At 39.6% G+C, this 14,133-nt stretch overlaps 1 protein-coding gene across 4 annotated transcripts in view; it reads left to right on the top strand.

Moving 5' to 3' along the window:
• tpk1 (thiamin pyrophosphokinase 1) overlaps nt 1–14,133 on the top strand; it is a 57,891-nt gene that overhangs the window by 22,941 nt on the left and 20,817 nt on the right. For all 4 annotated transcript variants that reach the window (XM_035652599.1, XM_035652614.1, XM_035652606.1 and 1 more), the window contains exons 5-8: nt 928–1,000; nt 3,780–3,875; nt 9,036–9,182; nt 12,885–12,993. In XM_035652599.1, the coding sequence (XP_035508492.1) occupies nt 928–1,000; nt 3,780–3,875; nt 9,036–9,182; nt 12,885–12,993 (425 nt within the window). The remainder of the gene's footprint in view (nt 1–927; nt 1,001–3,779; nt 3,876–9,035; nt 9,183–12,884; nt 12,994–14,133) is intronic.

The following is a 14,133-nucleotide window of genomic DNA, read 5'->3' as shown; positions in this document are numbered from 1 at the left end:
AGCATCTTCCTTCAGCGAAAACAACATATTTACAATGCACAGGACATAAAATCTATAAGAAAATCAGCTTGAACTTCTACACAAATGTATTTTTTAAAACCAGAAACAGTTATGTACACTGTATGATATTGGCCTACAGTATCAGAACTTGGTTGTCAATAGTTGACAGTGTTTACATGGACTGAAGCATACGTTTGCATTGTTCACTTTGTCTTCTAACCCATATCAGTAGTCCACATTATACTAAATAAACCCATTCCTAAGATACACACATGGATTATTTGTACTATGCTCACCATTTCCTATTACAGTATACTCCATTAAGTGAGCGTGTTTCAAAACATCAAATTACACTGTGACCTGTAGTAATCAAACCTATACTCAGCTCTAATGGAGAATGTAGTCACTCAGTGTAATGGAACAGGTTAATATCCAATGAACACCAGGTACATCATGCTCTGTTTGTTTTGTATGTGTGTGTGTGTGAGAGGGAGAGAGCGACATATGATTGAATTTGTTATTACTCTATTGTGTTTACGTGCTTGTGTTTATTTGGATGTATGCATAAAACTATTAAATTTGCTTATATACGTAAGCTGCCATGTACGTTTATGTATATATGTGTGTGTGTGTTTTTACATCAATCTATCCATCTCTGCAGTCAGCCGTGTGTGTGTGTGTGTGCGCAAAAGGGGCAGCATCAGTGCCACACGGAATCACCCTGTCAGTCTCCATGTCTCTTCGTCTTCCCCCGGCGGCGTCACTTCTTTCCCTCGCTGCACAGATCAAAGAGCTGACACATGCCCCGATGTCCTTTCTCTCCTTCCCTCTTCTATCTTTGCCTCACACTCTCTGTCTCTCTGTCTGTCTTGCGATCGTAACCCTGTCCCTCTGTCACTCATTCTCTCTTTCTATCCGTACATCCAGGTTTCTCCCCGACTATATCAGTGGGGATTTTGATTCCATTACCGCCGAGGTCAAAGCTTTCTTTTCAGACAAGGTGAGTGGAACACAACTTGCACACACTCTCAGAGCTACAGGTGTACAAACAGACACACACACACACACACACAAATAAAAAGCAATAGGACTTTAGGCAGTTTGGACTTAAGAACTCTATACTATGCTTAGCCTAAATCTGGACCCCTTAACCACCTTGACATAATAGGCAACCGTAGTAGGCAAGACTTTCCCATCTGGTGTCACTGAACAAAAACTGACACCTACTATACTGACATTTTCTTGCAGAGCAGTGTTTGACTGCAGTTGGACACCAGTTTGAATTTACTGAAGCATTACTTTGTTTTTAGTGTACTGCTGCCTTAAAGCTCACAATTATATACAAGCAGTTACTGGGAGGTCAGGTTAGCAGCACATTGTGAAGACAAAAAACGAAAGAAAGTTAATCATGTGATTGTATACAGGACTTGTGAATAAGTAAACTTATATCCTCCATTTCTGAATAATTCCTGGGGTATTCTCAATTACTTAATGAGCTAATAAATGATAAATATTGTTAGAGCAGTGTCCAGGTAATTTATTTCATTGTGGTGACGTAAATACATCTGATCCTGAATATAGGCACATGTTCCCCAAAATGGCCATCATACTATCGCTGCATTTAGGAAACTGAACCATCAGCAACAAGATAAACTGTCAACTCATCAACATCATGCTTTGTGAGAATAAGCGCTTCTGCAGGGTTACAGAGCTGAGATCAGGCTGCCTAAGTGGATAAGTGACTATCCAGAGTTGACTAAGGTTAAGCAGCTTTTATGTTCGAAACTCTGCAGGAGTTTCACCTGCACTGAAAAGAAAATGCAGACTGAATCATCAAAGCGGGTACAACTGTGCAGCCTGACATGGCTTCAACTCTCAGTGCACTCAAGATGCATTTAGACCCAATCATCAAAAAACACCTCTGGAGGTGGTTGGGGTCACATTTTACAGGTATAATTCACTTCCTGCTCACCCACGATCAACTCTTTTGTTGCCTTATTGTTGAGTTGAGCCTCTTAGGCTGCTAATAGTGTAAATGAAATTCATGGCCTTAAACCTTACATCAATCCTTTTTAACCTAAACATAAAAAATGTAACATGGTGTTGGATGTACTTGTATAAATCTCTGTTTGATAAGCGACCAAGAGATGAATTCCCATGTAGAAATACCCAAATCTAAATCTTGTAGAAATAAAGAATTACATTAAATTACATTCTGATATGTATAAATATATAAAATATATATATATTTATATGTATTATTGATTCTTTTTCAAACTTCTCTCCAGTCGTTGCCTCCTCCCCCTGAAAATACCCTTTCAGGCCTTTTTCAAATGAATCAAATGATCTCAGAGGGAAAAATTACTTTTCGATTGATGTGCTCCTTAAAAACACGCAACCACAAGGTATTTTTTTTATGTTAATCTGACACAATAAAGAATACAACAAAAAAGTAGTTTATCCAAAATGTCTTTTAAGGCCCTGCAGATGGGGAACTGACTAGTGTCTACACATTCCACTGGGATATTACCATTACTATATTACTGGGATGTTATAAGATGTAAATGTATTCTACCATAACTATATATAAACATAGTCTCTGATGACATCCTACGTCATAGTCTCTCCTTCCTGTGTCCCTAGCAGTGCAACAGACTTTTTCATGACTAAACTCCCCAAGGTCATGAAAAGTAAATGCAAACTCTAATGAAATGTAAAAAATTTACTTTTTGCTGTTTATAACAAGCAAAATGTCAAACCAGAACACTTGAGAGATGAAGTACGGCGGTTCAGTAAATAATAAACACAGGTAGGGTGTCACGTAAACACATACACACCTCAGAGCAAAGAAAGTACAGCCCCTGTGTGGTCTTTATGTTGTGTTGCTCTCTCTGTGTGTTACTGTGATCAGAGCCCCACCGATGCACATAGCTTGAAATGCAGATCCAATACCATGCACACACACACACCCACACACACACACATACACACGCGCACACAGAGATATGGGTTGCCTTCAGCTGTGACAACCCCCGTTTCCCTCTCACCCTTTTCCCCTCTCTTTGTAGCTGTATGTAATATTATTCCTTTTTCACAAATATCACACAGGTTGCCTAAAAAAATGAGCAATACCTTTTTTTTTCCACAAGAGAGAGCAGACTTTTATGGTAATGCTTTAGGAGCAGAACAATGGGAAAGTTTGAGGCGTTCCCTCAGAGATTTGGCAGAAACGGTGAATAATTCTGCATAAATGGAAGGGAGAGAACAGAAAAGCATCCGCAAGGGAGGGGGAGAGACAAGGGGAGGCAGGGATGGAGGAATGAGGGAGGAGAGGGGAGGGAGAATGGATGGGATCAAACAGAGCACAGCGAACAAGTTTGTGTGAACTGACTGCACTGTGTGTGTGTGTGTGTGTGTGTGTGTGTGTGTGTAATTTGGAAGTTGGTGTGTTTTAGGAGGAAAGTGACAGTGTGTGGATAGAGAAGGAGACGGAGAGAGAGGAAGCCAGAGCATGGTTGTTTACCTGGATGCTGTAGTTCAGGGCCACTGACTGGAGCCTCTACATTATTCAGCAACACAGCCCACAGACAGCCAGACAAGACTAAAACACTGATTTATACCTCTCTCCATCTCTCTATCTCTTTCTGTTTTTCTGTGCTCTGTTATCCCCCTATCCCTTATCTCTGCCTGGCTTTTTGTTTCGCTATCTGTGTATGTGTACATCTATCTGATTATGTTTTGTTGCCTGTGTGTGTGTTTCCATTTTTCTTTGTGCGCAGGGTTGCAAGCTGATAGAAACGGCCGACCAGGATCTAACAGACTTCACCAAGTGTCTTGCAATCATGGTTGAGGAAATTCAGAGACAAACGTTACAGGTAAACATCCACTGCAGACCACACACTGACAGTGACATTTATATTGTTAAAGGAATAATCTGACATTTTGGTAAATACGCTTTTTTGCTGAGAGTTAACTGCAAAGACTCTCATACGTTAAATGTGAAGCTAGAGCCAGGAAACGGTTACACTTATAAAAAAACGGGAGCAGAGTGAAGCAGCTATCCTGGCTCTGAAGGTAACAAAATCTTACCAGCAACTCACTAATGAACTCATTATATATAGTTTGTTTAATGTGCAACAGGGGCTGGACTATTTCTTGGCCTGGAGCAGTGACTTCCTACACATATCGGTGTCAAGAAATGTTTTAATGGCTATTGTTACTGTTAGAATCAATAAAATGACTAGCAGTAGTTATAGCACACGGTGAAATGAATAAGTAAAGCTCTCCTGTCCATCTGCTTCTGAGAGTTTAATGCCCCGAAGCAAGGCATTCAGTCCTCAGGTACTTGATGATGTGCTGTTCAGAGGTCAATAATGTTGGACTGTCGTTGACTGCAGGCACAGCCGAGGTGTGAATGTGTGTGGGTGTATGAATATGAAACGGTGTGCTGCTGGAAAAACAACATGCATGGTCACTCAACATTCCCTGAAGAAATACGTCTTGAAGAATATCACTGGAATAACATCAGCCACATTTACGCCTACTCATAAAATGCAAAGTGTAATTGCGGTTTGCCCGATTTAAAATGAAATACTTTACTTTTGTTGTGATCTTTTTCAAAGTGTAAAGCATTTCCTAACAACCTGATATCCAAAAACTCCAAAATGAGCTGCCAGCCAGAGCGAAGCCCCGTGCCCAGCCAACTGCTGCAGAGCCAGGCACACAGTGATCTGATCCGGAGATTGACTCCATTTCCATTCCGAGTCTCAAATGTCAGCTGAATTGCACAGAATGTACATCACATTAGAAATAATATGTAATATAACAAACAGTGTATCTAATTCCAAGAATTTCAACAAAGAACATTATTTACATGAGCAAAATCAAGGTTAATGGTGTTTTCTTTATCTATGTATCTGTCTATATATCTGTGTATTTATCTATCCGTCCCCTTACTTCTGTCTCTTTTCCCTCCCTCTCACTCTTTCTCTTTATTTTCTCCATTATTAGACTTTTTTAGCAGCATGCTGAGTGTTGCTCCAATCACTGCCGAGTGCCCCAATCACTTCACATCTCTAAGCTGATGAAAGACCATGAGGAAGACTCTTGTAGACACACAAAAATGCACTTCATCTCATACAGTATGAACACGTGTTGCCACATTGTGCATTTTCACTTGGTTTTTTGGTGCCTGGCTTTCAAGAGAAGATATACTTTTGTCCTTCCCTTCCATGCGCCTTTTTTCCCCGGCCTGGCTAATATTTACTCTGCTTTTGAACTGGTGCTGAGTGTTTGTCCGTCTATCTGCCTGTGAGAGATAGGAGCCCAGCAATCAGTTTTTGACGTTCTATAAGAGTTGCTGATGATGACTTTTTTGTTTGTTTACTAGGATTTTTCCACATTTCTTTACCCACTATGACTCTTATTTGAACTTTTGTTCCTTTCAACACTTTGTGAATAGGACTAGGTTATACAAAAGCAGAACGTTTCTCATGATTTAAAATCATGCCTTGTCATCTTCTCCTTTTCTCACCTTCACTAATTTCCATCCACTTAACCTGTTTAAATGAATTAAGTACATAGAAGAAATAATAACGGGTGATTTGCAGATTACAGAGCATTGTGCTCCTGTTTGGGCTGTTTAAGATTCAACATATTAGCCCCTGAATATTTTTCTCCACACAGCTTAGCGCTCGATTTAGAGAATTTATCTCATATTATGCTGGGTGAAATCCCACAGAATGGTATCGGAGGATTACGGTGGCTGGATGAGTATGTGTTTGTTTGTGTGTGTACGTGTGTGTGTGTGTGTGTGTGTGTGTATGTATTTTTCTGTTTACATCTCATTGTGTGTGCATTTGACAGTGTGTGTATGTGTATATCTATATTCTGCATGTGTTTGTGAAGGGGTAGTGTGTGTGTGAGCTTTTACCTGTTTACATCTGTTTGTGTATGAACTTGTTAAAGTGTGTGTGTGCACGTGGGTATCCCAATGTCTTGTGTGTGTGTGTGTGTGTGTGTGTGTGCTTTTCTGTTTGTCTTTTCATACCGCTGTCCTTGTTAGCTTCTTTCTCCTTGCTTCACTGTTGCAAGCATAAGCAGCACTACTGTTTTCATTTTCTTTTCTCTTTCTCTGGTTCATCTGTTCATCATCCCCAATAAATGGATGTGAGTTTTTGTGTTGATCTCAGAGCCAGCGTCGCTCGCTCCGGCTCCCCCAGCCAATCAGGAGAGAGAGTACGGCCGGATCTGTTGGGCCAGCCTGTTGAATTGTATTCATTCAGTCATCAGATTCTCCTTGCCATGCTTTGGGTTTTCTTTTTTCTTTTTTAGTAAACAACAACAGAAACGGATCAAAATTCAGACTGGTATATAGAGTTTGATATGCGTAGCGGACACAACAGAAGTGTGATGGGAAGCGGAAGATTGAGCAAGCCAGTGTGTCATTGGACGGTGAAACACAATACACCTTTTTTTTTTCGCTTGTCATTTCTCCTTGTCCTCTTTCAGCATCCTTTACTTTCTATGAGCTTTTCTGTCCTCTGAAACTGACTGATACTCTTCATTGACACTGTTGGTTTGATCCCTCCACCCCTCTCTTATTTTATCCCTCTGGTAGGAGCTTTGGTCCTGTTGGGCATTCTTATGTATAAAAATCAGCAAGAAGATTGGATATATTTCTTTTTAGTTATTCTTAATGCCTGCCACCGGGTCGGATTCGGTTGGATTCCCCTTGAAATGAGGTGGTGGAAACACTACTGCTTTTGTCCACAGGGGCCGCCAGAATGAACTAAAAATGAAAGTTCCTTGTTACTGCTTTTAAATAAAAGTAATTTAAAATTTAAAATAAAAAAAATGAAATAAAAGTATAAAAATATATATTTCATTAAATAACCTTGTGTCCTTGTGCCACATGTTAAACTGGGTGACACGGTCCTGGTCCTGTAAATACTTACTCGGGCACCACATGTGTATTGATCTGTGGCAGAAAATGGTCCCCAACAAATTCACTCTTTACTCCTGTTACGATTGACAAAAACTAAAGTGCCCAGCTGTTAAAGGAAATAAGCCTTTTTTTAACAAAATTTTTGTGACCTGCTTTTAAAGATTTATGCCTTTTGTTGGAATGAATGAGCTTTGGGCTGAAAACCACAGATGGTATCAAAGCCAGGGTTAAAAGAAACAGACTGTTGGTTTTGGTCTTTTCTTTTCTTTGCTCACACTAAGTTAAAAAAATAAAGAAAAAAAAAGAAAAACAGCCTTTTCGGTGTAATACCAGGTTCAGATAGGACACATTTGGAAAGATTAAATCTCTGCGTAGGTTAATGCAGCGAGTTTCAGATTTGTTTATTATTTTGTATTTTTAATTAAATCAGAGGAAAGTATTTGACAACAAGATTTAAATTTTTTTCTACTTTATAACTCTCTCTCTCTCTCTCTCTCTCCTCTCTTCTCTCTCTCTTTCTCTCCTCTCTCTCTCTCTCTCCCATTCTCTCTCTCTCTCTCCCTGTCCCACAGACGGGAGTTTGTTTACCAAGTCTTGTTTACAGTTTTGGCGAAGCCTCTGCATGTTGCATGTGGGGGCGTCAGCCAGATGTTGAAATAACCTCAATCTTAGCGCTCGGTTTTGTTTTCAACTCAGGAAGGCAGGAAGTTAGTTACACTACATTCAGTTCAGTAAATAGTCCGTTCCCATCATGTACAGTAAGGAGCCACACCACCAAGTTTAATGTGAGTTCTTTCACCTTGAGGGAACTGTTAGTAGTTAATAGTAAGGGCAGATTGCTGAAGTAGTAAATACGTTTCAGCTATATGCTTTAGGACTCTGCAGGAGTTTCCTGTGCTGTAATTTATTAGACAACTTAATGCATACACTTACACACAGACAACACAGTCACATATCTGCAAAGTTAATAGAAAATATTTTAACTTCTTACTTGCTGTTTGTTTGTTTATTTCAATACATAGTTAAAGGGGAAAACACTGAAGTCAAGTTTGATTGATGGTATTTGGTTCATTTTCTGTGCGGTTGTGACTGTCAGTCGTCACCCTCTGACAGCGCCTCTGCCCTCCAGACTCTGTTGGGTTTTAGGGCTGTCAGCACTGGTGCTTGACTGCTCAGGGACTTGGTATAAGGATATAACTGCTGAGAGCTGTAAATATTATACTTAAATAAACTGCTGGCGCAAATTTAAAAAGAACCTTATTTCAGCTCTGAGGCTGCAGGAAATTGTATTAGTTTAATTAATCCACTTAGTTTATTGGATTTGCTGTTAACATGTTCACCTCTTAATTCTGGAGGCTGATGTTTACCCTCATTGTAATAGCCCAAATTCATTCTTTGATCTACCACTGATTGTTTATCCCCTCTATCTCATTTCTCTCTTAAAGCTCTGTGTCCTTGCTGTTTCTTTCCTTTAATGTTTGCTTGTCCCAATGGCATTTGTTGTTGTGCTTGTCTTTTTCCTCTCTGTCTTTGTTTAATGATAAGGCTGGCGATATTTAAAATTTTTGTTATTGTCAACAAATCCCATGAAAAGACCAAAGTCAGTAATGCATTAGTCTGTCTCTCGTTACATTCTGGCTTCATGGTAATGGAAGAACAAGTCACACAGTGTTTTTTTAATAGTTTATAGATAACAGAGGACCTCCATGATATGGAAGAATGAGTTGTATCAGATTTTGCGTACACAAACAATTCATCCACTGTTTTCTTTTTTTTTTTTGTGGGATTTGTTGACAGTGAGAAAAATAGAATATCACCAACCTTGTGCTTTAACTTTGCCAATGTTTGCCACTTTTTTATGTTTTTGGTCCCATTGTTTTGTTTGTTTGTCTGTTAGTTACCAGGACATCTTGAAAACTACTCAACAGATTTCTGCGTAGAACTTTTTTTGTTTGGTTTCTGTTTTTCCTCTCATGTCACTTTCCCTCCATTGAAGCAAACAACAGCATCCTGCCAGAGAACCGGTCTCGTATTTTGTATTTCTTTTGGCATTTTTTTGTGTTTTACAGCTTTCTGTTTGTCTTTCCAGGTGGATGCCATAGTGACACTGGGCGGCCTGGCTGGCAGATTTGACCAGACCATGGCATCTGTTGAGACCCTCCACCACGCTCTGTCAATGACACAACTCCCCCTGTTGATCATACAGGGGACTAGCCTGGCATACCTACTTAGACCCGTGAGTGTGTTACGTGTACTTAGCTTTATGCATTGACAAGCCGCTGTGCAATGATTCTGTCTTGTCTATTGTTTTCTGTTTTCATTTTCAAAGTCAGCTGGTCATTTTCTCACAGGTGTAGTGAAATACAACTAAAGGGGAGGTTATACCACTTATAAAATGGTTGCTGCATCTCTTTTTAGTGCACTTTTCATAAAGCTTAAAGTGGACTTATTATGGCTGTATTTCACACACAGGCAGACCTATTTTCACCACACTAGACTAACATCCTGCCCTCCTGCTCTAACATCCCCTACCCCTTCTAGTCACCTCTCTCCCAGTCTGTCTCTTCATTTTCTGCTCTCTCTTTTCCCTACTCTGCTTTCACCTTGATTGGAGTGTTCAACACTTTGTTTCTTTGTTAAGTAAATGGAAACACAAACCCACACACACACTTTCACACACACTCTCTCACTTCTCTACTCTTTTGGTGCCCCAATTTGCTGTTGTGCATGAGAGACTCTCTTTTGATGCTCCCAAATTGTTTTTCCTCAATGCCAGCCACTTTCTCATGCTCCTCAGTTGATTGAGTTTACAAGTGGGCCGAGCAGCAGCCATTTGGGACACACACTGCCCCCCCTCCCCACTCTTTTTTTTCCTCCTCCTCTGTTGTTTATTTGCAGGAGCTTCAGGACAAACAACCAACTGTCACACTTCTTGATGACACCTTGTAATACGTTAAGTAAACCTTTCTCTCATGCACTCCCTCCATACTTCTTGTCATTATTCCAAAGGCGCGTTGTCATTTGCTGCTTCATACCTCGACACCTCCAATTAATCTTACTTCAGTGAGGGTAAATTAAGCTCGTTTGTCAACGCGGCTCCAATTCGCTAGCGACTGATGAACGCAGACGCCTGTACATGAAGGTGAACGCAACCTTCGAAAGACCCAGTGCTATTTGTTCAAGTTACATCTGTAATTGAAGTGTTTACAACTTTTGCCAAATATCCTCACCGCCCATATTCATGCAATCACAGCTTTGTTACGTGCTTAGTTTCGGGATTCGGTCGGACAATCAATACATATAGAGAGGTCAAGTGCAGTACACGATCGAACACAAACATGCACAAATTAAGACAATAAATAAATTACTAGTTATTTCCATTTTGCAAATTCGACAAGTAGTGTATTTCACCTGAAAATATAGCTATCCTTGAAGCTACTTATAAATACAATACTCCATTGAACATGGGCATTGTAGAAAATCAGTGAGACATTCTTCTTCATTCCAGAGTAAATCGCAGTATGAGTATTAGGTATGATCTGATTTATTCAGGATTGTGCCTGTTTGTTTTAGCTTTTGTTTCCCAGATGAGGTGTCAAAGTTTTATTATGCTATCTTTGGGAAATATGCAGAAGTCTTGTGTTTTGTATAGCTGGCTCAGGGCATTGCATAATTCTCATGTCTTTTATTAAACCATGGGTAGGGACACTGCAAGTGCTGCAGGCTTGTTTATTCTGAGTCCCTACACAACAATAAGATGTTTTAATCACTCAAGGTCCCAAGGTGACGCTAAATTTACTCAATTTGGATCTAAAGAGAAAAAAAAGTTGCACTGAGTTCATCTGTTTTTTATTCTCTTGCTGCTCTATGGCGTCTCGGTCGGAGGGCCAAGCAAAGCCATATTTACTTAAGTTGGTATCCCAGCACCTGAAGATACTTGAAAAAAACTGCTCTCTGTGTTGTGGGACAGGAAATGCACAGTGCTGTGTCAGCCTGATCGGTGCTATAAATCATTCCATAAGCGCGCACACTCTAGGTCAAATGTACAAGCTTGTTTTCCTGATGCCCTTTTGAGGAGTGAAACTTGTCAGTACAAGAGCTGATTTAAATGATTAAGTGTGATAGCTGAGGTGTGTTAACTCATCCCAAATTCCGCTGTGCTAAGTTAGCAACAATGTGGCATTCAATTCATATAAATAAATATAGACATAAGGTAAAGGAGTCACCTAGGATGGTCTGTTCCACATAGAAAACCAGCAGTATCTTAATAGAGGCGGCCAATTGATGAGGATTGAAGGTATGCTTAATTGTGTTATTAAATACTTTATGTCTTTCTTGCTACAATAAAGAACATAGGAAACTTTACATCTGCTTTGCCAATAAATCCCCCTAAACCTGCACACTGGACCTTTTTAAGTACAGCCTTAATAGCCAATAGCCAATATATATTTATATATGTGCTTAATATATTATTTTGCATGGTTTACTGTGTCACATACTTCTGTAGTGGTGTCTGTCCAAACAGATACCAGGCAACTTTTAAAAATTAAGCTTTCCCTGCAGGAGTTTCATCTTCATCCCTCCTCTTTCCCATGTATCAGCTAAAAAGTTGCTAATGCTGTTAGCTCTACAAGTAGAGGTACAATTTAAAACTAAGTGGAGCCTGTCCTGGATATGTGTGTGTTCATGTGCAGGTGCACATGCATTTGTTTTTCTTTCTCTCTGTTCTTCATACACTGTCTCACTGACACACTTGCACAAAGAGACTGTGTTTATGTATAGAAAATAACCTCAGGGATGTTTCCTGAACACCAAATGCTCCAAAGCTTAGAATTTCCCCTTCATTCCTTCCCGCAGCTCCAGGAAGCCAAACTCTGCTTTAAACATATCACACTTTCAAGATTTCAAACTCTTAATTTAATGTGCCTGATGTTTTTGTGTGTCTGTATTATCCTTTTAGATGACGAATCTAACTTCTAGCAGTCAAAGCTTTTTGTGTTTGTATTTGTGCCAGGGTGTATGACAGTTTGAGCATACATGGCACTTGTAGACTGCAGACAGTGTTTATGGGACACAATTATCAAACTTCAGGTATTTTTGGTTTCTTGCAGAAGCGAGGTTTCCTTACCAAACACATGTATATGTAGATGTTTCTTTGTCTCTTTTCTACACACTGTGAATGAGAGAAACTTTGTTTTGACCTTTTTACATTCCAAGATTAGGCTTTATTGTAACCAGAGCAAAGTCATTATTCAGAGTTTGACACTACCTTGCACCTATACTTGGTGATGCTTGCTTTTTTTCTCAAGCCCTAGTTTCTCAAAGAGATACCATGACATTTTAAAATTTTGTTCATATTTATTTTCTTTATAGAGCACTTCTAAAAATTCTTCACTGTATCTCAAAAACATTTCTTCATCTGTCTCAAAGACTTCTTAACACTGTCAACTATCCTCCCCCATCATTGAGATACTGTTCTAAGCTAATAAAATACACTATAGTATACACTGTTCATTGACCCCAAGTGAAGTAGAACAGTACAACCTGTGTCTGTAGTGTTCAAGTGAAAAGCTGGTTGTTCGTACAGTTATAGGGTGTCAGTACAAAAATGTTTTGACACCCTGTGACACACAGTAAAATAGACTATAATTCAAAATGGCAAGGTATCCTTTTTAAGAGTGGGTAGGAACTGAAAATAGGTTGCAGAATTGACAAGAGCAATAATTTATTTTAATGAGCCTTGTTCCCAGGGCGGGGAAGCTCAGTTTCTCATTTGGGCTGGAAAAGTTTAAGAAGTCTTGCTCCACATTTGTTTTTCGCTTTTGATTTTTTTTCTTTTAATCTCATTGTTTCCACCTGTCATTGTCTCTGGCATACGTGCACACAGACACGCAGATAAATACTCATTCATTTTCACACTCATGTTGTGTGTCGGCAGGGCAGCCACAGACTGGGGGTGAACACAGGCTTGGAAGGGGACTGGTGCAGCCTCATTCCAGTAGGTGGACCCTGCCAAACAATCACCACTGGGCTCAAATGGAACCTGAGTGAGTCCCCTTTTTTTATTTTTAGCATTTGAATCATGCTCCACAAGCAATAATTAGTCCAACTCCCCTTGTCACTAAATTTGGGAATAGCCAATTTGTTTTGTTCATATAAAAACAACATATGCAAATTGATGTGTGAAAGTCCATTTTTAAACTTGGAAAGTGTAAACTATCATGTTCATGACATTTGATCATTAGCATGATCAGTGCCTCTAAAATTGTCCCACAGTATAAGGCAACATGTTCCACTACATTTGTGTGCAAGTTTCATTCACAAAAATGTCACCAAACACTACATGAGAATTACAACTAGTGGTTGCTGTGCTGAAATGTGCCAAATAAAGTAGTCAATTTCAGATGTCAGTAAATTGGAAAATCATGGTAAAGATAATATGGTAAACGGAGTATACATTTTGTATTGTTTGTTTTTTTAAAATGTATTTTTCTGTATTTTTCCCCTGGAGAGAAGCAAACTATAAGCCCATGTCTCGTATGACAGGTCTGAACCACTTGTGAATTTCGTTGGTACTGACGAGAATCTTTAGCGCCACCAATCTTTACAAGTTGGGAAGATTGGTGGTGATATGTAGCCTGAGGAGTGTTTCAGAAGAGAAAAGGAGAGGACATTCTTGGCAGAGAGGATGGTAGACCAGTCTGCTGATATCACAGGGGAATTTAACATCAAATGATGAAAAAAAAAGAGCAACTCCCTTCCCTACACATAACCATTAGTTGCCAATGCTGCAAACTTAAATTTGCATTCACAGTGTAAACAACATCCACAGAATTTTCAACATGCATAATACAATACACTAAAGTACAGATCCTTCATTTGAATCAGTTAAATGAAGCTGCAGTATAAACAAGATACATGTATTGAAGACACATATATGCCTCAATGAGCTTTTTATATTCTTGAATATTGTGTGAAAATCCAATCAGACACCCGTCTGAGGACCCCTGTGGTCTTACCACACTCTAAGCCTTACGGCCAGCTGTGTTCTTAATGAGTTGGCACAGACCAAACTGCCACCAGGACGAGGGAAACCTGGACCTTCTGTCAGTGGGGTTGCATAAAGTGTCTGCTTCTTGGTGGGTGTCCACTCTCAGGGTCTGTTTGTGCATGTGTTTATGTTTCTG

The sequence above is a fragment of the Morone saxatilis genome, unplaced genomic scaffold (genome assembly GCF_004916995.1).
Source record: "Morone saxatilis isolate NCDOM2014 unplaced genomic scaffold, NCSU_SB_2.0 Contig0, whole genome shotgun sequence".
Classification (NCBI taxonomy): Eukaryota; Metazoa; Chordata; class Actinopteri; family Moronidae; genus Morone; species Morone saxatilis.
This window is presented reverse-complemented; position numbering and strand designations above follow the sequence as displayed.